The sequence below is a fragment of the Salmo salar genome, chromosome ssa12 (assembly GCF_905237065.1).
Source record: "Salmo salar chromosome ssa12, Ssal_v3.1, whole genome shotgun sequence".
Lineage (NCBI taxonomy): Eukaryota > Metazoa > Chordata > Actinopteri > Salmoniformes > Salmonidae > Salmo > Salmo salar.
In genome coordinates, this window is record NC_059453.1 from 49,583,628 (window position 1) to 49,610,818 (window position 27,191).

Below are 27,191 nucleotides of genomic sequence, written 5' to 3' on the forward strand. Positions count from 1 at the left end.
TGATGTAATCCCATCTTTTCTAATTAGGCCCAGGTAAGCTGTTTTACAGGGAATTTCAGGCAAGTAGCCTACCAGGAGTACCAAAACAACTCTCAATATTGATTTGTTTTCTGTAGGCCTAGTATTACACTGTTATAACCCCAGACCCGTCTTAGTGACAAAACAGCATAGAAAGAGTTTTGAAACCCCATAAATAGGAACTCCATATAAGGTGGGTCAATGCATCATCATGAGTAGTTAAAGGAAATGACATCGCCATATTGTTTTGTTGGGTGTGTAATGACGGACCTTGATCTTCCTCAGAGCAGTGGATCTTTTAACCTATAATAATTAATCAACGCTCTCGCATATTCCAAGGGTCAAGAAAGCTTGTTTAAAACACTTAGGCTAGCTGCTTGGCATCTCGGTTTAGCGTGACAAGATTTTAGAGTGGACATGATCCTGGTAAGGTAAATGGTATGTTGTATTCTGCCAACAAACTTGGATAGCCTACTAGGCTATATTATCCTAGGTATTGTAAAAAGTTGATTGCATGGTAGTCTAGCTCGATTGTTGTGTTTTGATTTAACCATGTAAAAGCACATAGGAAGAAACAACAAGTGAAAGCAATATGGAAGTAGCCCACAGGGGAGTGTAGCTTATAGGGAGGAAGAGAGACGAGTATAGCCTACCTTGTTATTAAACGACAACAAATTGCATTGATATTGTTTGCCTTTCATGAGGTCTCAAAACGTGTTACACAATTTGCAGTCGGAGCCTAGACTAGGCCTTATGTATTCTCAATTCAAGAACATTGATTGGTAGAGAATTGCGTAAACGTTGGATAAGAATTGCCCCTTGACCCACTTTCTCTCCCGCTCTTCCCCCCACCCTCCTCTCTCTCTCCTGCTCTATCTCTCTCTCTCCCTCCACCTCCAGTCCCAGACCATGAACTACGTGGGGCAGTTGGCAGAGTCGGTGTTTGTGACGGTGAAGGAGCTGTACCGGGGCCTGAACCCAGCCACGCTCACGGGGGGCATCGATGTCATCGTGGTGCGCCAGCCCGACGGCAGCCTCCAGTGCTCCCCGTTCCACGTGCGCTTCGGCAAGCTGGGGGTGCTGCGCTCCAAAGAAAAAGTGGTGAGTATGGAGAAGACTGAAGTGTGTGTGGTGTAGCCTACACCTGATGGGTGCATGTACAGTGCCTTCAGAAAGTGTTCACAGCCCTTGACTTTTTCCACATTTTGTTGTGTTCCAGCCTGAATTTAAAATGGATTAAATTGAGATGTTTTTTGTCAGTGGCCTACACACAATACCCCATAATGTCAAAGTGGAAGCATGTTTTTAGACATTTTTACAATAAATGAAGAGCTGAAATGTCTTGAGTCAATAAGTATTCAATCCCTTTTTTATGGCAAGCCTAAATCAGTTCAGGAGTAAAAAATGTGCTTAACAAGTCACATAAGTTACATGGACTCTGTGTGCAATAATAGTGTTTAACATAATTTTTTTGAATGACATACAATACACACACACTATCTGTAAGGTCCTTCAGTTGAGCAGGTGCCACAAAGAGGGACTTGGGAAAATTGCTGTTGGCTCAGAACAGGGCAGCGCGGCTGGCCCTTAAAAGTTTACGGAGAGCTAACATTAATGACATGCATGTCAGTCTCTCATGGCTCAGAGTGGAAGAGAGATTGACTTCCTCATTACTTGTTTTTGTAAGAGGTGTTGACAAGCTGAAGGTACCGAGCCTTCTGTTTTTAAAATACTAGCACACAGCTCGGACACACATGCATACCCCACAAGACATGCCACCAGAGGTCTCTTCACAGTCCCCAAGTCCAGAACAGACAATGGGAGGCACACAGTACTTCATAGAGCCATGACTACATGGAACTCTATTCCATATCAGGTAACTGATGCAAGCAGTAGAATCAGATTTAAAAAGCAGGTACCATAACACCTTATGGAACAGTGTTGCATGCTGAAGTTATTAATTACACTTTGGATGGTGTATCACTACACCCAGTCAGTACAAAGATACAGGTGTCCTTCCTAACTCAGTTGCCAGAGAGGAAGGAAACCCCTCAGGAGTTTCACCATGAGGCCAATGGTGACTTAGAGTTTAATGGCTGTGATAGGAGAGAACTGAGGATGGATCAACAACATTGTAGTTATTATTGTGGAGTAACCTAAATGACATAGTGAAAAAATGGAAGCCTGTACAGAAGAATAAAAATATTCCAAAACATGCATCCTGTTTGTAATAAGGCACTAAAGTAAAACTGCAAAAACTGTGGCAAAGAAAGGACTTTGGCCTGAATACAAAGCATTATGTTTGGGGCAAATCCATGACTACGTCGTGTTATGGGTATGCTTGTCATCGGCAAGGACTAGGTATTTTTTTATTTTTTATAAAAGAAACAGAATCGATCTAAGCACGGGCAAAATCCTAGAGGAAAATCTGGTTGTCTGCTTTCCAACAGACACTGGGAGGCAAATTCACCTTTCAGCAGGACAAGAACCTAAAACACAAAGTCAAATATACACTGGATTTGCTTACCAAGACGACATTGAATGTTCCTGAGAGGTCTAGTTACAGTTTTGACTTAAATCAGCTTAAAAATCTATGGCAAGACTTGATCATTGCTATACAGCCATTTTCAACAATCAACTTCTCAGAGCTTGAAGAATTAAAATAATTATAATAATGTGCAAATATTGTACAATCCAGGTGTCCAAAGCTCTTAGAGACTTAACCAGAAAGACTCAGCTGTAATCGCTGCCAAAGGTGAATTTATTTATTTATTTTATACGTGTTGACTCGGGGGTGTGAATACTTATGTAAATGAGGTATTTCATTTTCAATCAATTTGCTACAATTTCTAAAGACATGTTTTCACTTTGTCGTTATGTGTAGATGGGTGAGAAAACAAATACATTTGAATAAATGTTGAATTCAGGCTGTAACACAACTAAATGTGAAGTTCGTCAAGGGGTATGAATACTTTCTGAAGGCACTGTATATAAGCAGATAAATACACATTCAGATCAACATACACGCACCCTCTTTCTTACCCTCTCACTTAAACATACCCTTTTTCACGCTCTCTCTTAAACAAACACACACATTGACTGTGTTGCAGGTGGACATTGAGATCAATGGGGAGCCAGTTTACCTGCAAATGAAGCTGGGGGACAATGGAGAAGCTTTCTTTGTGGAGGAAAATGAGGATTTTGAGGTTTGTAAAATAAAAAACATATTTGATCCTGTAGGTCTGTTCATTAGTGGAGGTTAACCTCTTTTTGTTGACGTGTTAAGCTAGTAGGAAAGGTGATGTAGCCTGTTTTGTTTATTCTTATGCATTGTACATTGTCAATAAGCCAATCATAAGCATTCACCCCCCGACCCCCCCCTTGAAACTCTTCACATTTTATTGTCACAAAGTGGGATTATAATCTATTTACTTGTCATTTTTGGTCAATGGTCTACACCAAATACTTTAGTGTCAAAGTGGAAGAATAATGATCTAACATTAGTTAAGGATGAATGAAAAATAAAACACTAGTATACCTTGATTAGATAAGTATTCACCCCCATAGTCAGTACATGTTAGAAATACCTTTGGCAGCGATTACAGCTGTGTCTTATTAGGTTAATTGTTACGATCATCGTTAGAGCAGTTTTCAAGTCTTGCCATAGATTTTCAAGACGATTTCTTAAGTCAAAACTGGAAGTAGGCCACTCGAACATTCAATGTCTTCTTGGTAATTAACTCCAGTGTAGATTTGGCCTTGTGTTGTAGGCTATTGTCCTGCTGAAAGGTGAATTCCTCTCCCAGTGTCTGGTGTAAAGCAGACTGAGGAAGGTTTTCCTCTAGAATTTTGCTTGTGCTTAGGTCCATCCCATTTATTTTATCCTGAAAAACTCCCCGGTCTTTGCTAATGTCAAGCATACCCATACCATGATGCAGATACCACCATGCTTGAAAAAGGAGGCAGTTACTCAGTGACGTGTTGAGTTGGATTTGCCCTAAACATAAGGCTTTGTATTTAGGCTCAAAATTATATATTTAAATTATTTTTTGTATTATTACATTAGTGCCTTGTTAAATACAGGATGCATGTTTTGGAATATTTGTATTCTGTATTTTATTATAATTATATAATTTTCTTGTGGAGTCACAGTAATGTCCCATCACAGCCATTGAACTAAAGTCACCAATGGGCTCATGGTGACATCCCTGAGCAGTTTCCTTCCTGTCCTTCAGTTCGGAAGGACGACTATCTTTGTCTGGGTGGTTTAATACATCATCCACAGCCAACTTATTAACTTGACCATGCTTAAAGAGATATTCAATGTCTGATTTCTTCCCTTTCAGTCAGTCACTCGGTATAACATACTATGGGAAGTCAACAACCAATCAAATTCACCTGAAGAAAATGAAAAACGGCCAATGAATTCAGAGCCAGCCCTGGGAAGCCCCGCCTGCCTGTCTGTAACACTGGGGCTTGCATTCATTTCATCAATTCTTTAGCTCGCCTGAAGGAGAACATGTCACTCAATTTACTAACATTTCAAGCACACGGACTACTAGATTTGGCTCTGACTTAGGTGTCTGTTAGTGGGGAAGCGAGTACTCGTCCCCTAGATGTTTTGGGTCTTGGTATTAGTTTTTGTGTTTTCTAAAAGCTAACTACTTTCTGCTTTGCTTGTGTAGCTAACGCTTCCTTGCTTGGGTAGGATTTGTTTTTGCCAAAAGCCTACCACTTCTGCTCTGCTTGTGTAGCCAGTGCTTCCTTGCTTGAGTAAGATGGCCAAGTGGTAAGAGTATAAAAAGGCTAACCAGACAGATTTGAACCTCTGACCATGCCCTAGGGCATGTGGTTTTACAATGGAAATTCAAGATACTCACAAGTGCTGTCTTGCTTGCCTGGGGTTGGAAACGCTCAGGCTGCCTTGACTCGGACCAGTTCGTGTGACCGGTGTCAGCGTACAAGAGTCTGAACTCTGTCGATGACTTCTTAGGAAGATTGGTGTTACTGGAGAAGGCCCTCTCTATTAAAAGAAAAAAACAGTGTACGACGGCATCAGGGTTGCCTGAGATGGGGAGAGAAGGTCTGTTTGTTGTCGGAGTTGTTCCCCGCCTGTCATGCAGGGGACTGGTGTTCAATTACCAGATGGGCATCCCAACTAGGCTTGGGCGATACCCCAGTATATGGTATATTTCGTAATACCGATGCTATGGTATGTAGTACCAGTCAAGAGTTTGAACACACCTACTCATTCAAGGGTTTTTCTTTATTTTGACTGTTTCCTGCATTGTAGAATAATAGTGAAGACATCAAAACTATGAAATAACACATATGGAATCATATAGTAACCAAAAAAGTGTTAAACAAATCAAATATATTTTAGGTTCTTCAAAGTAGCTTCCCTTTGCCTTGATGACAGCTTTGTGCACTCTTGGCATTCTCTCAACCAGCTTCACATGGAATGCCACATGCTGAGCACTTGTTGGCTGGTTTTCCTTCACTCTGCGGTCCCACTCATCCCAAACCATCCCAATTGGGTTGAGGTCGGGTGATTGTGGAGGCTCGGTCATCTGATGCAGCTCTCATCATTCTCCCTTTGTCATATAGTCTATTTTTATTTATATATATATATATATATATATATTTATTTATTTATTTATTTATTTTTATTATTATTATTTTTTTCACCTTTATTTAACCAGGTAGGCTAGTTGAGAACAAGTTCTCATTTACAACTGTGACCTGGCCAAGATAAAGCAAAGCAGTGTGACAGACAACAACAGTTACACATGGAGTAAACAATAAACAAGCCAATAACACAATAAACAAGTCAATGACACAGTAGAAAAAAAGAAAGTCTATATACAGTGTGTGCAAAAGGCATGAGGAGTTAGGCAATAAATAGGCCATAGGAGTGAATAATTACAATTTAGCAGATTAACACTGGAGTGATAAATGAGCATATGATGATGTACAAGTAGAAATACTGGTGTGCAAAAGAGCAGAAAAGTAAATAAAAACAGTATGGGGATGAGGTAGGTAGATTGGGTGGGCAATTTACAGATGGACTATGTACAGCTGCAGCGATCGGTTAGCAGCTCAGGTAGCTGATGTTTAAAGTTGGTGAGGGAAATAAAAGTCTCCACCATGTGTGGAGAAAGCGTGAATACAATGACATTCTAGATGATTCTGTGCTTCCAACTTTGTGGCAACAGTTTGAGGAAGGCCCTTTCCTATTTCAGCATGACAATGACCCCGTGCAAAAAACGAGGTCCATACAGAAATGATTTGTCAAGATCGGTGTGGAAGACTTGACTGGCCTGCACAGAGCCCTGACCTCAACCCAATCGAACACCTTTGGGATGAATTGGAACGCCGACTGCGAGCCAGGCCAAATCGCCCAACATCAGTGTCCGAACGAGTGCTCTTGTGGCTGAATGGAAGCAAGTCCCTGCAGCAAAGCCTTCCCAGAAGAGTGGAAACTGTTATAGCAGCAAAGGGGACCCAACTACAAGATAATGCCCATGATTTTGTAATGAGACGGTTGACGAGCAGGTGTCCACATACATTTGGTCATGTAGTGTATTTCAATCCCACTTTGTCATGCAACAAAATGTGAAAGAATCCAAGGGGGTGAATACTTATGATACCCACTGTATGTGTAGCCTAGTACATTAACACAACTAATTTGTATTTTAGTTGTGCCTTAATTTTCTCCCCTTCATCCCCAGTCCAGAGTGCCAGCCCACCTCTGCACGTCGCCCATCCTCATCGAGCTCCCGGAAGGGGCCGAGGAGACCTTCGAAGGCCCCCCCACTTCCGGTAGCACACGCAGGAAAAAGCGGCGGCGCAAACGCATACGCTCCGACTCCCACCTAAGAGATGATGGCAGCTCCTCGTCCGACGAGAGGGAGAGAGAGCGGGAGCAGATGGAACAGGAGAGCCCTTCCAAAGAAGAGCCCACCACACCCATGCTCGCCAGGTCAATGTCAACTCCTGTTGAAAACATTAATTCTATTGGTTAAGAATGACTATTCTATTGGATTCATTGTGCTGGCCGATCTAAATCAAACACACCTCCAAGTTTTAGGCGAAAAAGACAAATGCATTTAACCCAGGTCCTATTGTTAGATATAGCATTCGGTATATGGCTTTGAATGATCAGATTTTATGTTCTGATATATCCTGTGGCTGGCTCTTTTGTCTCCCTAACAGTAAGTCGGTGTACTTCTCACTGTCTGAGCAACCGTATGAAGAGTTGGGGGCCGTGCAGACCAGGGACGTACACCCTCACTCCGAGGGAGAGTGGTCCCCCTCAGAGAGCAGGTCAGACAACTTACCATCTAAGCCTTATGTATTGGTTTTCCTCCGGTGTAATTTATTATTTTGACCTCTCACTTAGAAACGTGACCTGTGGATTGCACATGTAATTTTGACTTGGGAGCACCGGTCCCCTCTCAGATAATCCATTGAATGGCGCACATGGGTACATCTATATTGTTGTTTCCAGTCCGGTGCACTCAGGCTGTCAAACCGTTCCAAACTGAAAACCTATGAGTAAACTCATGCAAGCCCAGGTGTTATAGCTATAGGAAGGCGGGGCTTCTGAGGGCGGGGTCTGCATTGTATTCATTCTAGCACAGTTTCACAGGACGCTTTTTTTAAGAGTCCACACAAATGAATCATCATAAGTAAGGAACTATGATAACAGTTCAAATAAACCTGATATAATTGGTAAAAAAAAACATTTGTCAAAGAAAATGTATTATTTGCAGAATGGATCAGATGAGATGGAGGTCATTACCACAAAATAAATGAATAGGGACATTTTAGGTGTGACGCATAATATTTGTTATTCCATCGAGGTGTGCTACGGTTTTAAAAAAGGTTGGAAGCCACTGCTTGGGAACCACTGCTCTAAGGGGGTGTTTCCTGGACACAGATTAAAAGAATAATCCCCCCAAAACCACAATTTCCTGTACAGTGTTAAATAACACTATGTGAGAACAATATTTTTTTGTGAAGAAATGTTTCACTTTGTCGTTATACAATATTAACACTTATAATAGGGGTCGTTATACAAAAATAATAGGGGTTGACATGATTTCTTTATCACTACCCCTTCCTATGTCCCCCATACATACTTTTGACACCTACTCATTCCAGGGTTTTTCTTAATTTGTACTATTTCCTACGTTGTAGAATAATAATGAAGACATCAAAACTATGAAATAACACATATGGAATCATGTAGTAACCAAAAAAAGTGTTAAACAAATCAAAATATATTTGAAATTCTACAAAGTAGCCACCCTTTGCCTTGATGACATCATTGCAGAACTTGACATTCTCTCAACCAGCTTCTTGAGGTAGTCACTTGGAATGCATTTCAATTAACAGGTGTGCCTTGTTGAAAGTTAATTTGTGGAATTTCTTTCCTTAATGCGTTTGAGCCAATCAGGTGTGTTGTGACAAGGTAGGGTTGGTATACAGAAAATAGCCCTATTTGGTAAAAGACCAAGTCCATATTATGGCAAGAACAGCTCAAATAAGCAAAGAGAAACTACAGTTAGTGATTTATTTAGAATTCAAGGCACACTTAACCAGCGTGGCTACCACAGCATTCTGCAGCGATAAGCCATCCCATCTGGTTTGCGCTTAGTGGGACTATCATTTGTTTAACAACAGGACAATGACTCAAAACACACCTCCAGGCTGTGTAAGGGCTATTTGACCAAGGAGAGTGATGGAGTGCAGCATCAGATGACCTGGTGTCTACAATCACCCGACCTCAACCCAATTAAGATGGTTTGGGATGAGTTGGACCGCAGAGTGAAGGAAAAGAAGCTAACAATTGCTCAGCATATGTGGGAACTCCTTCAAAACTGTTGGAAAAGCATTCATCATGAAGCTGGTTGAGACAATGCCGAGTGTTCAAAGCTGTCATCGAGGCAAAGGGTGGCTATTTGAAGAATCTCAGATATATTTTGATTTGTTTAACTTTTTTTGGTTACTACATGATTCCATGTGTTATTTCATAGTCTTGATGTCTTCGCTATTATTCTACAATGTAGTAACAATAAAGGAAAAACCCTTGAATGAGTAGGTGTCCAAACTTTTGACTGGTACTGTACATCTAAGGTCCCTCAGTCGAGTATTGAATTTCAAGCACAGATTCAACTACAAAGACCAGGGAGCTTATCAAAGTGTATTATTCAACCCAAAAAACAACAAAGTTAGTCGTGCTTTTGAACTGAGCTGCTGGACAGGAAGGTAACTGCTCAAGGATGTCACAATGAGGCTGACGGTGCTTTTAAAACTGCTTCAGAGTTCAATTGCTGTGAAGGGAGAACTGGGGATGGATCAACCACCTTGTAGTTACTCCACAATAATGACCGAAATGACAGAGGTGACAAGAAGAATACAAATATTCCAAAACATGTATCCTGTATACAACAGGGCACTAAAGTAATACTGCAAAAAAAACACAGCAAAGAAATACTTTTTTTTTTTTTTGTCCTAATTTCAAAGCATGATGTTTGGGGCATATCCAACACATCACTGAGTTAACTGCCTCCTTATTTTCAAGCATGGTGGAGGCTGCATGGTATGGGTATGCTTGGCATCGGCAAAGACAGACACTTTTAGGATAACAAGAAACGAGACGGAGCTAAGCACAGGCAAAATCCTAGAGGAAAACCTGCTTCAGTCTGCTTTACACCAGACACTGGGAGATTAATTCACCATTTCAGCAGGACAATAACTTACAACACAAGGCTAGCTAGTAACATTAGCATATCAAACATGAACGTTTACCACTCATGCAAGTATTTAAAGTACAGTTTCATCATTTTTAAAGTTACTTGAGATCAAACCAGGCTTCATTATATTGTATGAGGTAAATGCAAAATTGCGACTGAAATGTTGATTATTCCCCTGGTGAGTTGATCAGCTTCTTGCTGCAAGCTTCTTGCTTGGACGGTGGCTCAAAGCAGCCAAGGGGGGGAAACACCCCTGCTAAAGCATTCGTATCAAACTTTATTTGTCACATGCGCCGAATACAACAAGTGTAGACCTGACCATGAAATGCTTACTTACAAGCCCTTAGCCAACAGTGCAGTTCAAGAAGAGTTAAGAAAATATTTACCAAATAAACTAAACTAAAAAAAAAACTTTTTGACTGCGCATGAATTTATTTTATTACTCTGCCATTTTTAAAGTCATGCCCCCCTCCCTCCTTGACATTTCCTAAATGAGTCTAAATGACACGCTGCCGTTTAGAATCGTAATATCACAAATAGACCTGGAGTTATAACCAGTTTTAGGAGGGAATGTCATTATTTTAACGGTACCTTTTACCTTTCTTTGGCGAAACCATGTCACGGGATGGCTTCAAGAGAGATCATGCGTTGCCTCAGTTTTGATGACAAAGAACAGTTGAACAAAGATTCGATTGAACAGTTAAATTTTTGTTTTTAAATATAGCCTACAGCGACAAACTAATGATTTTATTTTAAATTAAGAAAAAAAATGTATTCTAATGTTACCTAACACCATGAGTACAACCCAATTTATAATTTTAGCGATAGCATATATGAAATGTATTAATTAATTACACTGAGAATGTTGCAGTCAGAATGACTGCTCGTTAGCTTGAAGGGGGGGTCCCTCGAGGCCCAGCAGTTCTAGTGTTAAAGATGCGGCAACAATTTCAGAATGTAACTCAATAAACAAGTCTCAAATATAATGACAATGTCAATACATTTCAGCTGTTTCAAAAACATTGCTCTGCTATTAGTATTTTTACGATGTGAATGTTCGGCTTAACAAGACTTATTTTTACACTGCACTGCTTTGAGGGTGAGCAACTATCGGGCAATTGCCGTGTGCGACCTCCGGAGGTAGCGTTTGAGACGTCAGAAATGCAGGAATCTCTAATTTAGGCTAATCTGTGTCCAAGAAACCAAATTTTCTTTCTCTTTCACCCTCTCTCTGCGTCTGTCCCCCTCATTCTCTCTCAAGTTGTTGAACTCTCTGTTCTTGTCACTTTTTTTCCCTACTGTCTTTCTCCCACTCTCTTAAAATAGGAAAAGCACACATCTGAGGTTACTTGTTGCAGGTGCGTGGGAATTATATGATGATAACTTAACCTGCAAACTGCGCTTGCCGGTATCAGTTATGTTTATTTAGCTTATGTATGCATGGCCTTTTTTAGAGCTTTGCTCTCTTTCTCTCGCTCTCTTTATCTTCTCTCTCTTCTGTCTCACTCTCTTTTGGTTTCTCTCTCTCTCTCTGAAGAACAGTTTCTCTGTCTTCTGTTTCAATCTCTCCTATTAATGAAGCCTCTCTGTGTCTCCTCTCTGTCTCTAGTGTGTTCTATAGTCGTCCTTCCTCCCCCAAGAGTGACTCCGAGCTGCTGGTGAAGCCTCAGGAGTCCTCAGGGCCTCAGATGCAGTGGAACTGGGGTGGCTTTCCCAAGGTATGATATATAACCGAGCACACTGGTGTCGTAACAGGACGTACAGGTGTCGTAACAGGACGTACAGGTGTCGTAAGTTGATGTAGAAAGTTTGTACTGAAGAAATTCATAACCACACTGCTTTGTTTTCCCTGCTCCCTCTAGATGTGTTTGGCGGAGAGGGGGACGGTGGAGATGCAGCGCGTCTCCCCTGGCATCCACTGCTCGGACAGCTCCCACTTTCGCACCATCCAGTGGCAGGACTCCTTCGACATGGGCCAGGAGCCCGGTTTCAGCTGTGGCCGAGCGAGCAGTAGCGTGACGGTGGTGGTCAGGCCCAAACCCAGGACCGGACCAGCGGTCCCACCCACAGAGAGTTCCCCCATAGACCTGGAGAGAACCTCAAAGAGAACCTCCAGCCCATATCACCCCACCGCAGAGCCACTGACTTTAGCATCATTAGCGATGGCTAGCATAGACTCTTCCCAGGCTCCAGGGCATACAAAAAAGCAGCCACAAGTAGAGACCCTGCAGGCAGGGGAGGAGGGAGCCAAGGAGTCTGCATCCAACCTGGAGCTGAAAGAGGCAAGAACCTCCCTGGCTAACACAGTTAGCATTGCTAATGTAGGAAATGCTGATGGCCTAGCTAGCGAAGGAAGCATAGGCGATGTTGAATGTGTAGCTAACACATTTAGCCTAATTGAAAACGACTGCATAGACACACACATCCCATCCAAAAAAGGTAGCAAAGCCGGCACAGACAGGCTAGCTAGCAACAGCATAGCTACTTTAGCAAACACTGCTAGCTTACCTGACGCTGCTAGCTTAGCCAATGCAGCTAGTTTAGCCAGTGTAGCAGGTCCCAACATTATCACAGAGTCTCTCGATAGGATAGAACACCCAGACCAGCACAGTGCCTTACCAGAAACCAATGGACAGGGGTTTGCAGAAGGAGTTATGGTGAGTGAGGGCAACAGCGGGATCAAGCCCTGCACCGAGGGAGGGGAAGAGATGGAGATCAAATCTGTTATGACGGACAGAGCCACAGAGGGCTCCCTGACCAATCAGGCTGCGGAGAGTATTGGAGTGACAGACATGGGAGCCACTGAGGCTCTGGGGGAGGAGCATTCTGGCTCAGCAGTCACAACGGGCAAAGCAGAGCACAGAGACAAGAAGAAAGGTGAGAACTCTGGGAGAAACAGATCTACCCATGCTCAATTCCAAATGAACACAGGTATAAGCATTATGTTAATAGATTCAAGAGGATTTGTGTTGTTTTTGACCTGACTTTGAATTGTGTGGTGGTTCTCTGTGCTCAGTCTCTGTGCTGCTGTGCTGTGTGAACAGGTAAACGCAGTCAGCACCTAGGACCCTCCGACATCTACCTGGACGACCTATCTAACCTTGACCCAGAGGTGGCAGCTCTCTACTTCCCGCCTAAAGGGTAAAGGGCTCCCTGCTCTGATTTATTTTTCTTTCCACTCACCCTCAATGTAATCAATGTTCATACATGATAGGTGGGAGCACAGATGCCACTATAGAGCTACTTAAAGTTAGAACGGACATTGCTCTTAATCCAGAGTTTTTCATACCACTTTTTTTTTTACATTATGTTTTGGTGTCTCCCGTGGTTAAATATTAATGGAGGTCAACAGGCAATAGATTTCATAATATGCAGCCCAAAATATGTCACCTTTCCCCCACTCTGTCTCGATATGACCCAAGTTCCTGGTTGGCATGTCTTCCGTAATTCCTCACTTACTCAGTGTCAATGATGACACACATCGATGAACTCTGTGTGGATAATGTAGAAGGATGCATTCCCTAAACTGATCATGAGAAATGTTATCTTAGGCTTGACTTTGTCCTCACAAGGCAGGTCACACTGCTAGGGACTCACTCGGCATAAGATATCAGTTTTTCAAAGTTCTAAATATTGGAGTAAGAAATTGACGAACTCTCTATAAAAGCTCCAACCAAGTTTATTCACCCCAAAGGGTTGAACAGACTAAGAACATATTCATACAAGCACTGATATTTAACCCTTTCTCCTACGCTGAGCCCCGCCTTACACATCTGAACAGCCAATACACCTCTGTTGCTATCCAGAAGATTAGTGATATATATTCTTCCTCACTTCATCTAACCTGACGTCTGCCCAAATTCCTCACTCCTCCCCAACTCAGGCGGTCATTGTGATTGGTACCAGACTGTTTCTCTTCTCCTCCCATAGGGTCCCTGATGGCTAACAATAACATATCCTGACATAATGTAAATGTTATACATTACCCTTTCTCCCTTAGTGAAATTAATAAGTATATTTCATGATTTCTTATGTCAAGAAATCAGAAACCATCAGTCTTATTGATCCCACTGTTAAATACCAATCGGATCTCAGTCACTCATTCTATTTACAGTCAATTCCTGGGACTGTTTTCATAAAGTGTCTCAGAGTAGGAGTGCTGATCTGTGGTCCATTTGAACTTTTCGATCATAATGAACAAGATCACATGGAAAAACGTATGTGTTGTGGATAATCAGGAGTTCCCCAGGGTAGCTGTTTAGGCCCTTTGCTTTTTTCAATTTTTACTAACGACATGCCACTGACTTTGAGTGAAGCCAGGGTGTCTATGTATGCGGATGACTCAACACTATACACGTCAGCTACTACAGCGACTGAAATTACTGCAACACTCAACAAAGAGCTGCAGTTACTTTCAGAGTGGGTGGCAAGCAATAAGTTGGCCCTAAATATTTCTAAAACTAAAAGCATTGAATTTGAAACAAAACACTCACTAAACCCTAAACCTCAACTAATTCTTGTAATAAATCATGTGGAAATTGAGCAAGTTGAGATGACTAAACTGTTTGGAGTAATCCTAGATTGTAAACTGTTGTGGTCAAAAAATATTGATGCAGTAGTAGCTAAGATGGGGTGAAGTCTGTCTATAATAAAGCGATGCTCTGCCTTCTTAACAACACTATCAACAAGGCAGGTCCTACAGGCCCCAATTTTGTCACACCTTGACTACTGTTCAGTCGTGTGGTCAGGTGCCACAAAAAAGGACTTAAGAAAATTGCAATTGGTTCAGAGCAGGGCAGCACGGCTGGCCCTTGGATGTACACAGAGAGCTAATATTAATAATATGCATGTCAATCTCTCCAGGCTGAAAGTGGAGGAGAGATTGACTTCATCACTACTTTTATTTATGAGAGGTATTGACATGTTGAATGCACCGAGCTGTCTGTCTAAACTACTGGCACACAGCTCGGACACCCATGCATACACCACAAGACATGCCACAAGAGGTCTCTTCACGCTCCCCAAGTCCAGAACAGACTATGGGAGGCACACAGTACTACATAGTACCATGACTACATGGAACTCTATTCCACATCAAGTAACTGACGCAATCAGTAAAATTAGATGTAAAAAAAACACCTTATGGAACAGCGGGGACTGTGAAGCAAGAAACATTGGCAACACACGCACAATAACATATGCACTATACATACACATTTTTTAGTACTGTAGATATGTGGTAGGGGCCCGAGGGCACACAGTGTGTTGTGAAATCTGTGAATGTATTGTAATGTTTTTAAAATTGTATAAACTGCCTTAATTTTGCTGGACCCCAGATAGAATGGGGATCCATAATAAATACATGAACAAGGGGGACCCCGATCCTTGATCAGCGCTCCTACTCTGAGAAGCTTTAAGAAAACGGCCCATGATAAATGCAACAGCTTGGAACTAGTATTTTCACCCATTATAATTATGAAATGGTAGCGTTAGATTATTAATTATTATTTGGAAGCAGGTTTTGGGGTCACTTCCATTTTTAACTCAGGCAATTCACAAAGTAAACTCAAAGGCATTGAGGTAGACTATTTTCCCTCTACTCTCCATTTAGTGAGACAGAAGGGAGCTCGCGGCCGGGTGCTGAGCAAGGGTCTGGGTCTGGTAACCAGTCTCCCCAGTCGGTGGGCAGCGGGGCCATGGACAGCGGCACAGAGTACCTGTCAGACTCCACCTCCGACCACATGGATGTCAGCATGTCCCTCTGCGGCCGCACTGGCCACACCAGCCAAATCAACAAAGGTGTGTGTGACAAGAGTGTGAGAGAGAGGGTGATATTGGAAGTACTGTATGTATATTTCTGTACAGCTGTGCATGTCTCATGGAAGGACACATTTCCTTCACTCTTTGCTGCTCCTAATGATGGTCTTTCTCAAGCTAGTGAGTAAACAATGAAGACAGTATTTATTTAATCTAAAAAGGACTAAGTATGGGATAATCAATGAGGGGCTATGTGTCCTGTGGAATATAATGCATGATGTGAAAGTGTGTGCCACGATGCACTAGCAGAATTGCATTTTCCATAGAAGGCATAGGGCCCTGAATTGATTATCCCACTTATAGCACAGCTGTAATTTAGCACATTTGCTGCTAGAAATGTATTTAATTTGCCGGTAGAAATGTGTTCAACATCCACTGAAGTCGCTAGCAAGTTTACTAGATAGCTACAATAGTTGCCTTTTGTAACCAGACAGACTTGCTAGCTTATCTAACCAAAACGTCAGTACTGCTAGCTTGCTACTATGAAAATGTAATTCAACAATGCCAATAATATATTCATTTTGACTTTTGCTTTCAAAAGAATGAACTTCATTGAGATTGAATATTGCCGTGCATTATTTAAGCAATAAGGCCTGAGAACTCGGGGCCTAAAAACAGCCCTTAGTCGGGAGGTATCACACGATAATCCCCGGGTTTGAGGTCCTTATTGCTTTTATAAGATATTTTCATTAAAAACGAGTAAATTCATTTTTACATTCTGAAGTTGCTACCCAAGCGGCCTGACCGTTAATTATTTTCTGGTGTTTTGACCCAGTTGTTCATTCTATTCATTCGACGTTGCTATGCTAAACAAATCATTGGCGTGTAGCTAGCTAGCAGAGGTTCAATGATGATGAGCTACAAGTACTTCAATAAATGATTTAATAAATATCGAATAGGCCTACATAGTCATCAACTATTACGGTTGGCAAGTCCGAGCTAACCAAGCTAGTTGATGTTAATAGTGACGTTTCCGTTGATGGCAAACGAGTGGAAGAGCTGTCCATGGTTCGACGTTGCTATGTTAAACAAATCATTGGCATGTAGCTAGTTAGCTTAGAGCCAGGCAGGTAGGTCTGTTTTCAAACCAAATAGTAGCATGGGAAAATGTATGTGTAGACGCTTTTTCCCCAAGGGTGATAAAGTTTCTGAATTTTCCTGCCTTGGCTGCGGGACAGTGGAATTATGACATTAACACGTCATGGTATTTTGTGGAAGTTGTTGGCCCACGACTCCTGCATATCAGCATCCAGGATTTAAACAATCCGTTTTGTAATGGGAAATAATGCACACTCTAGAATGCCCTTCAAGACAAAAAAACTAGTATTCAACAATGCCGTTGTACTCATAGGTTGCACCTCTGTCACTGTCGCGTCGTTGCCATTGTTATCAAAGTTCTACAGACCCTCCAGCCACATTTGATATCCAAAAGTAGAATGAGGGCTAATGACTTTGAATGGGAGCTATGACTGTTTCACAAATTACACTGTAATGGTTTGGAAATACAATGACATTGCTAAAGTAGGCAAATATTTTGTAGGAAACAGCTTTACCATCATGTCGTCAAGTTTACTTTAGACAGTTGGCAATGTTGTCATTATCCATCAAAGCTTGTCAATCTCCATCTAACCAAACGTTATACTGCAACTCAATTCTATCTGGTGACATCAAAGTGATGCCACAAGGTTTTGCTAGTAATAATTGACCTTTTAGATATGGCGTCAGGTTTTTAAGCGACATTAATGCACTTTAGACCAGATCTTTATCAGCACCTATTGAAAGATGTATTGAATAGAATGTTCAGTTGGCCGTCAGTCCTAAAACAAACGTTCAAAACAATATTGTGACGAAATGTACAGGCCATGAATAACGTGGTAACCTATGTTATTTTTATTTTATTTTTACCCATTTGTATTCATGAGACATTCTCTATTGCCATTTCCCTTTGTTCCAGATAAGTTTATGGAGCAAGTTGTGAACTACCAAGATTTGGTGAGCAACCCTGGACTCATCGAAGATCCAAATCTGGTTATCTGCATCAACTCAAAGTAAGTTCCATATATGGTAATGATATACAATACATCTGATCTTGTGGTTCTGCCATTATACTGTATGATTTGTATAGGTCTCTGTCAGTTGACTAATTAGGTTTTTTGGTGCTCTTTTAGGTATTATAACTGGGCAGTAGCTGCCCCTATGGTCCTGTCAATGCAAGTCTTTCAAAAGAATCTACCAAAGGTATATCACCGATCTCTCACCAGTCTATACCTACTCCATTGTAATACCTTTGAATGTATGAGGTAGAGGTCGACCGATTAATCGGAAGGGTCGATTTGAAGTTTTCATAACAATCGGTAGCTTATCTTATAAAAAACAATCAATCTTACATAATCACTAGTTAACTACACATGGTTGATGATATTACTAGTTTATCTAGCTTGTCCTGTGTTGCATATAATCAATGCAGTGCCTGAAATTGTGTAACTTTTTTTTGCGTTCAGTGTAAGCAGAGTCAAGAGTATATGCAGCAGTTTGGGTCGCCTGACTTGGAACGGTTCCGTATTTCACTGAAAGTATAAACGTTTTGTTTTCGAAATGATAGTTTACGGATTTGACCATATTAATGACCTGAGGCTCGTAGTTCTGTGTTTATTATATTGTAATTAAGTCTATGACTTGAAATTTGATAGAGTAGTCTGACTGAGCGGTGGTAGGCAGCAGCAGGCTCATAAGCGTTCATTCAAACCGAACTTTACTCCGTTTGCCAGCAGCTTTTCGCAATGCTTGAAGCACAGCGCTGTTTGACTTCAAGCCTATCAACTCCAGAGATTAGGCAGGCAATACTATAGTGCCTATAAGAACATCCAATAGTCAAAGGTCTATGAAATACAAATGGTATAGAAAGAAATAGTCCTATAATAACTACAACCTAAAACTTCTTAACTGGGAATATTGAAGACTCATGTTAAAAGGAACCACCAGCTTTCATATGTTCTCATGTTCTGAGCAAGGAACTTAAACGTTAGCTTTTTTACATGGCACATATTGCACTTTTACTTTCTTCTCCAACACTGTGTTTTTGCATTATTTAAACCAAATTGAACATGCTTCATTTGAGGCTAAATTGATTTTACTGATGTATTATATTAAGTTAAAATAAGTGTTCATTGTTCATTCAGAGTTGTTGTGATTTATTGTCTTTTTTTGGTCCTCCAATAATCGGTATCGGCGTTGAAAAATCTGAATCGGTCGACCTCTAGTATGGGGAGTAGTATACAAGGGCACACTTCAGGGGTGCGTTCAGTTTGAGTCAACTTTTGCGTGACGGTTTGTACTGAATGACATGTTTCCTCAAAACGGTGTGCAGCGTTCTTCAACAGCTTTCGAGGTACGTTTGCTCCCGTTTGGTGGGTGTGGCGAGGGATGGCCCTATGTTGCGGCACGATCGATATGGGTGTGACCATTTGAAATAGTCCCATGTGACTCAGTTGGTAGTGCATGGCTCTTGCAACGCCAGGGTTGTGGGTTCGATTCCCACGGCGGAGCAGTACGAAAATGTATGCACTCACTACTGTAAGTCGCTCTGGATAAGAGCGTCTGCTAAATGATTCAAATGTAAAATGTCGTAAACTCCTGCGGAACACCATACACAAATGTCCTCTGGGCCACCATAATTACAACGTCCTTCAATACAGTACCGTTTCCATTGAACAAAATTTTGCACACCGTTCTGTTGTACTGAACGCACCCAAGGATAAAGGAACGATAATTGGAAAGCAGGGAAAGTGGTGGCAGGTGTAATATATGACCTTTAACCAAGTGCTGTCTGTTTGTCTGTAGAGTGCCATTGACCAGCTGGTGAAGGATAAGATGCCCAAAAAGTCTGGCCGCTGGTGGTTCTCCTGGAGGAGGAAGGACATGGACACTAACCCAAACCAGGTAGCCTATCACTGTTTTTCTATCCAGGCTAGGGTCGTGTTCAGTAGACACGAAACTGAAGAAAACTTGGAGGTACTATCTGAAATTGTTTTCTGTTGCAAAATGTTATGCTACGGTGTGGCCTAATGAACACGATCCAGGACTTCTGGGGACCCCTAGCCGTCGCACATACAGTATTTGTTCCAGTCTAGTACCAGCACACCTTCATTTGACATTTTAGTTGGATTGGAATGTCATAAATCGTCGTCTTATTGAAGGATAATGGGTAAACAGCTGCTTAGCTTTTAATTTATAACAATATTTTTGTCCGTCTTTCTTTTACTACAGACTGGAGAGAATTCCAAGCAGGATCAAGAGAAGGCACAAGCAGAGACTGAAGAAGCCTCAACCTCTGTTTCCGGTCACTCGACAACGATACTGTGAGTGATCACAGACGCACATTGTTCCGCATATGCGTAACTCAATTGCACGTTTTGCCTAAAAGAGTTCCATGAAAAGTTTGAATTTGACCTTTTGGGGTTTCTTTTAGCAGAATTGCTCGTCTATTCCATTAGCTACCTACCATATAGTGAGAAATAAGACCGCGTGCTGAAATAGTGTGTGCGCGTGTGACTGTCCAGGGCAACTCTCGAAGACCTGACAAGCGACGAGGAGGCGGGCCTGGGCCGAGACGGCAGCCTATCATCAGAGACCTCCGAGACCATGACCACCGCCCAGTGTTTCAGCCAGATGTACCGCAAGTCCCTACGCCTCACCTCCGATCAGATAGTACGTCATCACTGCCACATGCACACACACGACCACTACCTCATGATCCCGACCATGTGGTCATTTCCCTGCCCCCGTCAGTAAGCCATCTTAACCTTGTGATTGTGTTCTGGCCAGGAGCGGTTGAACCTGCGGGAGGGGGCCAACAAGGTTGTGTTCAGCGTGACCACTCAGTACCAGGGCACCTGTCGCTGCGAGGCCGCCATCTACCTGTGGAACTGGGACGACCGCGTCGTCATCTCCGACATCGACGGCACCATCACCAAGTGAGCAGAAAGCTTTCACCAAGTACCTCCGAATGCCTTTAGGGTGGTTTATCATGATCGGAGCACAGTATGATGTGCATTTGTACACAAATACTTTGGGGTCTGAAATTATTAACACCCTTGATAAAGATGAACAGTAATGACTATATAAAATAAATAATTAATACTGAGCTATATTGTATGTGTAACAGTATAGCTTCCGTCCCTCTCCTCGCCCCAACCTGGGCTTGAACCAGGGACCCTCTGCACACATCAACAACTGACACCAACGAAGCATCGTTACCCATCGCGCCACAAAAGCCGCGGCATTTGCAGAGCAAGGGGAACAACTACTTCAAGGTCTCAGAGCGAGTGACGTCACCGATTGAAACGCTATTAGGGCGCACCACCGCTAACTAGCTAGCCGTTTCACAACGGTTACATATGCTCAAAAAACAATTGGGATATTTATTCTAATCAATTGCTCAGAGAAAGAGATTTTGTTTAACAAGTAAAACAAACTGTTCTCAGAAAGGTAACGGTCAAAAATATTGACACTCCTAATATATAGATAGATCTACATATATATCTAAAATAACTAAAGTAAGAGGGAAAGTCAGCCAGTAAAATACTACTTGAGTAAAAGTTTAGAAGTATCTGGTTTTAAATGCACTTAAGTACAGTGGTGGGAAAATTATTGAATTGTCATGCTTAAAAAGTAAATGCTATACATTAAATTCCTTATATTAAGCAAACCAGACGGCACAATTTCATTTTTTATTTACGGCGGACAGCCAGGGGCACGCTCCAGCACTGACATCATTTACAAACGCAATATTTGTGTTTAGTGATTCGCCAGATCAGAGGCAGTAGGGATAACAACACTTTATATCGATAGGTGTGTGAACTGGACTGTCCTACCTGAGCATTCGAAATGTAACGAGTACTTTTGGGTGTCAGTGAACATGTATGGGAGTAAGAAAGGACATATTTTATTTCGGAATGTAATGGAGTAAAAGTACAGATACCCAAAAAACTACTTAGTTTCTTTTGTTGTTTTGGCTCTGTACTCCAGCACATTTGAAATGATACAAAGTGGTGTCTGTCAGCTTTAATTTGAGTGTATTTTCATCCATATCAGGTAAACCATTTAGAAATTGCAGGACTTTCTGTACATAGCCCCCCATTTTAGGGAACCAAAGTATTTGGACAAATTCACTTTAATATACAGGTATGTGTATTAAGAGTCACGTTTTAATATTTGGTCTTATATTCCTAGCATGCAATGAACACATCAAGCTTGTAACTACAAACTTGTTGGATGCATTTCCAGTTTCTTTTGGCTGTGTTTTGGAGTATTTTGTACCCAATAGAAATGAATGGTAAATAATGGGTTGTCATTTTGGAGTCACTGTTATTGTAAATAAGAATAGAATATGTTTCTAAACACTTCTACATTGTGGATGCTGCCATGATTATGGATAATCCTCAATAAATTGTGAATAATGATGAGTGAGAAAGTCAAAGATCATACCCCCAAGACATGCTATCCTCCCCTGTTATTGGTAATGGTGAGAGTTAGCATGTCTTGGGGGTAGGATCTTTGACCTTCTAACTTTCTCACTCATCAAATGAAATGGTATTTGTCACATGCTTTGTAAACAACAGGTCTAGACTAACAGTGAAATGCTTACCTTCCCAACAATAAAGAATAACTAATCATAATAATAGGAAGAAAAAAAATTGTAACACAAGGAATGAATACGCAATGATAGCTTTTCTATATATACATGGGGTACCAAGTCGATGTGCAGGGGTATGACGAAATTGAGGTAGGTATGTACACTACCATTGAAAAGTTTGGGGTCACTTGGAAATTTCCAGCTACAATTAGTCGTTGACGACATTAACAATGTCTATGCTGTTTTTTTTAAATCAATTTGATGTTATTTTAATGGACAAAAAATTTGCTTTTCTTTCAATAACAAGGACATTTCTAAGTGACCCCAAACTTTTGAACGGTAGTGTACATAGGGGCAACAGGATGGCTAAATAGACTGTAGCAGCAGCAGCGTATGTGATGAGTTTCTGTGTTGGAGTAAGTACACTACGTGACCAAAAGCATGTGGACACCTGCTCCTGGAACATCTCATTCCAAAACCATGGGCATTAATATGGAGTTGGTTCCCCTTTTGCTGCTATAACAGCCTCCACTCTTCTGGGAAGGCTTTCCACTAGATGTTAGAATATTGCTGTGGGGACTTGTTTCCATTCAGCCACAAGCATTAGTGAGGGTACTGATGTTGGGTAATTATGCCTGGCTCACAGTCGGTGTTCCAATTCATCCCAAAGGTGTTCGATTGGGTTGAGGTCAGGGCTCTGTGCAGGCCAGTCAAGTTCCTCCACACCGATCTTGACAGACCATTTCTGTATGGACCTCGCTTTGTGCACGGGGGCATTGTCATGCTGAAACAGAAAAGGGCCTTCCCCAAACTGTTGCCACAAAGTTGGAAGCACAGAATCGTCTAAAATTGAATTATATGCTGTAGTGTGAAGATTTCCCTTTATTGGAACTAAGAAGCCAAGCCCGGACCATTATTCCTCCTCCACCAAACTTTACAGTTGGCAATATGCATTGGGACAGGTAGCGTTCTCCAGATTCGTTCTGTCAAACTGCCAGATGGGAACCGTGATTTATCACTTCAAAGAACACATTTCCACTGCTCCAGAGTCCAATGGCGGCGAGCTTTACACCACTCCAGACGACGCTTGGCATTGCACATGGTGATCTTAGGCTTGTGTGCCGCTGCTCGGCCACGGAAACCCATTTCATGAAGCTCCCAAATAACAATTATTGTGCTGATGTTGCTTCCAGAGTCAGTTTGAAACTTTGTAGTGAGTGTTACAACTGAGGACAGGCAAGTTTTACGTGCTACGCGCTTCAGCACTCGGCGGTCCCGTTCTGTGAGCTTGTGTGGCGTACCACTTCGTGGCTGAGCCGTCGTTTCCACTTCACAATAACAGCACTTAGTTGACTTACAGGCAGCTCTAGCAAGGCAGAAATTTGACAAACTGACTTGTTGGAGAGGTGGCATCCTATGACGGTGGCATGTTGGTCACTGAGCTCTTCAGTTAGGCCATTCTACCTCCAATGTTTGTCCTATGGAGATTGCATGGCTGTGTGCTCGATTTCTATACACCTGTCAGCAACAGGTGTGGCTGAAATGGCCAAATCCACTAATTTGAAGGGGTTTCCACTTACTTGTATGTATGTATGTATGTATGCGTATAGGATGCTAAAGGACCTCGGATGCTGAGCAGTTGCCATTCCAAGCGGTGATGCAGCCACTCAAGATGCTCTCAATGGTGTAGCTATAGACCTTTTTGAGGATCTGAGGGCCCATGCCAGATCTTTTCAGCCTCCTGAGGGGGAAGAGGCGTTGTCGTGCCCTATTCACGACTGTGCTGGTGTGTTTGGACCATGATAGGTCCTTTAGCGTTGTGGACACCAAGGAACTTGAAGCTCTCGACCTGCTCCACTACAGCCACATCAGTGTGAATTGGGGCGTGTTTGGCCCTCCATTTCCTGTAGTCCACATTAAGCTTCTTTGTCTTGCCCACATTGAGAGAGTGGTTGTTGTCCTGGCACCACACTGCCAGGTCTCTGACCACCTCCTCCCTATAGGCTGTCTCATCGTCGTTGGTGATCAGGCCCACCACCGTCGTGTCATTGGTAAACTTGATGTTGGAGTCGCACGCAGCCACGCAGTCGTGGGTGAACAGCGAGTACAGGAGGGGACTAAGCACACACCCCTGTGGGTCAGTGTAGCGGAAGTTTTCCCTTCCCTCACCACCTGGGGGCGGCCCGTCAGGAAGTCCAGAATCCAGTTGCAGAGGGAGTTGTTTAGTCCAGAGGGTCCTTAGCTTGGTGATGAGCTTTGAGGGCTCTATGGTGATGAACGCTGAGCTGTAGTCTATGAACAGCATTCTCACATAGGTGTTCCTTTTGTCCAGGTGGGGAAGGGCAGTGTGGAGTGCAATAGAGTTCGCATCATCTATTGATCTGTTTGGGCGGTTTGCAAATTGGAGTGGGTCTAGGGTTTCTGGGATGATGGTGTTGATGTGCGCCATGACCAACCTTTCAAAGCATTTCATGGCTACAGATGTGAGTGCTATTGGTCGATAGACATTTTGGCAGGTTACCTTGGCATTCTTGGGCACAGCGACTATGGCGGTCTGCTTGAAACTTGTAGGTATTACAGACTGGGTCAGAGAGGTTGAAAATATAAGTGAAGACACTTGCCAGCTGGTCGTGCTCGGAGTACTAGTCCTGGTAATCTGTCTGGCCCTGCGGCCTTGTGAATGTTAACCTGTTTAAAGGTCGTACTAGCATCGGCCTAGCGGTTAAGAGCGTTGGGCCAGTAATCGAAAGGTTGTTGGTTCGAATCCCCAAGCCGACTAGGTGAAATATCTGTGTTCCCTTGAGCAAGGCACTTAACCCTTATTGCTTCTGGAGAAGAGCGTCTTCTAAATGACAAAAATATCAAATGTAAATTATTCACGATTCATTCAGGATGATCTGTAATCATGAGCAATTGGATTAGTATAAAATACTAAAATTCCCTCTTTTTTTTTTTTTTTTTAAGTATACAACATATTTATTTTATAGTCATTTTTGCTCATCTTTATCAAGGTGTCGATAATTTCGAACCCCAGTGTATATGTGCACAGAAAAAAATTTATGAAATTGTATGAAATGTATGCATTCACTACTGTAAGTCGCTCTGGATAAGAGCGTCTGCTAAATAACTAAAATGTAAAAAATGTATGTGTGTGTTCAGTGATTTACTAACTCTCTCCTTATTCGTCATAGGTCTGATGCTCTTGGGCATATCCTACCTCAGCTGGGGAAAGACTGGACGCACCAGGGCATCGCCCGACTGTACCACAAAATCCACCAGTAAGTGCCTATGCTCACACCAGGGTCATGTTCAGTAGGGCACACCGCAGCAAAACGTATGGAGACGAAAATGAGCATTTCTTATTGGACATGTCTTCTGTTTGATACATAATGAACATGAAGCAGCCTAATGATCCCCTCCATTTAACTTTTACTGTGCATGCATTGGTGCCGAAACACTTGTATGTGCCCAAAAATGGTGACATTGTGACACTTCCTGGTCTGAATATGCCATGCTGAGCTTCTCATTAGAAGCTGTTGATAACTGACAAGATTATTCTATATTTCTCTCCTGCACTCTTTCCCCTTGCTCTTTCTCTCACTCTTTCTCTCTCCCTCCTAGGAACGGCTACAAGTTCCTGTACTGTTCGGCGCGGGCCATCGGCATGGCCGACATCACCAAGGGCTACCTGCAGTGGGTGAACGACAAAGGCACTGTCCTCCCCAAGGGCCCTGTGCTGCTGGCCCCCAGCAGTTTCTTCTCTGCCCTGCACAGAGAGGTGGTGGAGAAAAAGCCCGAGGTGTTTAAGGTCGCCTGCCTTACTGACATCCGAGATCTGTTCAACCCCCAGAGGCAGCCCTTCTACGCAGCCTTCGGTAACAGGACCAACGTAAGCCACACACGTACAGTACTAACACAGGCCTTGTCACATTCCCCGACTTGCGTCCTATGAGAAATTAGGGAGTTTTATAGTATTTCAAATTTGCAAAAATGTTTTGTGCTTTAAATGCCAGGATGTCATACTCATTTCGGCTTTTCATCTAGTATGAATTCACTATTAAGGAAGAGAATCATCTTTCCAGACCCACGTGTCTTTGACCACAGCTGGTAATCAGCTGATAGTCAAATAAGGGGATGGGCTGTACCAAAATGAACCAATGGCGGGAAACAACGTGTACGTTAGATCATGCATTCTCAGTATTGGTGAGCCTAGTATGTTGACAGGGCTCGACATTACCGCTTGTCCGGGACAAGTGGGGGAAAAAAACACTTTTTTTTAAATACAAAATTCGGACAACTTAAATCTATATTCTGCTTGTCCAACAAGTTTTAAAAAATTACAATATCAAACAATTACTCCGATCAGTTGAACACCCTTCTCCCATTCTCTGCAGAGCACATTGGAGTAGAATTATTGTATCACGTGTGTGCCAGTGCAAGGGGGCTGTTGCTCGAGGAGAGAGCTGGGGACGTTGCAGCGGTAGTTAGCCTATGAAATAATGATGGACAACAGACTAACTAGATGGCCAATTCAAAACATATCGTGTAGTCTGGCAAATTTATTTGGGTAGTTGGCTGTTTAGAAATTTGCATGTATTAATGTCATTTTTATGCCCTAAAAAAAAAGCACTTGTGAATAACCGCAGATGGCAGACAAGTAGTTGAACGGATGCGTTCATAAAACCAATGCAACATAGCCTACTTCAGTTGCGAAACAGTCTCTCAAGTGCTCAATATCGGGAGTTGAGGAAAAACATCTGACACCGTTGGAAAACATGGATTCCCCTCAATTCAATATTGGCCATGTAATTTTGACAACGTTCTAGAATGTTCTTAGAATAGCCTAATTGACAAATGGCTCCCATGCTATCAATAAATCTCACCTGAAACCTGAATTGATTTATATATATATATATATATATTGTGGTTCCTTTCAACATACAACACAATTGTCAGTCACT

At 42.2% G+C, this 27,191-nt stretch overlaps 1 protein-coding gene across 5 annotated transcripts in view; it reads left to right on the plus strand.

Annotated features, from left to right (window-relative positions):
* Positions 1-27,191, plus strand: part of zgc:123305 (SMP2 and LNS2 domain-containing protein) — a 58,217-nt gene that overhangs the window by 28,296 nt on the left and 2,730 nt on the right. For 3 of the 5 annotated variants that reach the window (XM_014132086.2, XM_014132084.2, XM_014132085.2), the window contains exons 2-17: positions 919-1,119; positions 3,129-3,224; positions 6,750-7,000; positions 7,234-7,344; positions 11,389-11,497; positions 11,642-12,656; positions 12,824-12,920; positions 15,391-15,578; positions 17,551-17,644; positions 17,765-17,834; positions 19,437-19,535; positions 19,863-19,954; positions 20,156-20,303; positions 20,421-20,569; positions 25,422-25,508; positions 25,852-26,119. In XM_014132086.2, the coding sequence (XP_013987561.2) occupies positions 928-1,119; positions 3,129-3,224; positions 6,750-7,000; positions 7,234-7,344; positions 11,389-11,497; positions 11,642-12,656; positions 12,824-12,920; positions 15,391-15,578; positions 17,551-17,644; positions 17,765-17,834; positions 19,437-19,535; positions 19,863-19,954; positions 20,156-20,303; positions 20,421-20,569; positions 25,422-25,508; positions 25,852-26,119 (3,066 nt within the window). In that variant the 5' untranslated portion in view covers positions 919-927. Of the gene's footprint in view, positions 1-262; positions 457-918; positions 1,120-3,128; positions 3,225-6,749; positions 7,001-7,233; positions 7,345-11,388; positions 11,498-11,641; positions 12,657-12,823; positions 12,921-15,390; positions 15,579-17,550; positions 17,645-17,764; positions 17,835-19,436; positions 19,536-19,862; positions 19,955-20,155; positions 20,304-20,420; positions 20,570-25,421; positions 25,509-25,851; positions 26,120-27,191 lie in introns of those variants that run through there. The other 2 variants (XM_014132083.2, XM_045691441.1) reach the window with 2 other exon arrangements.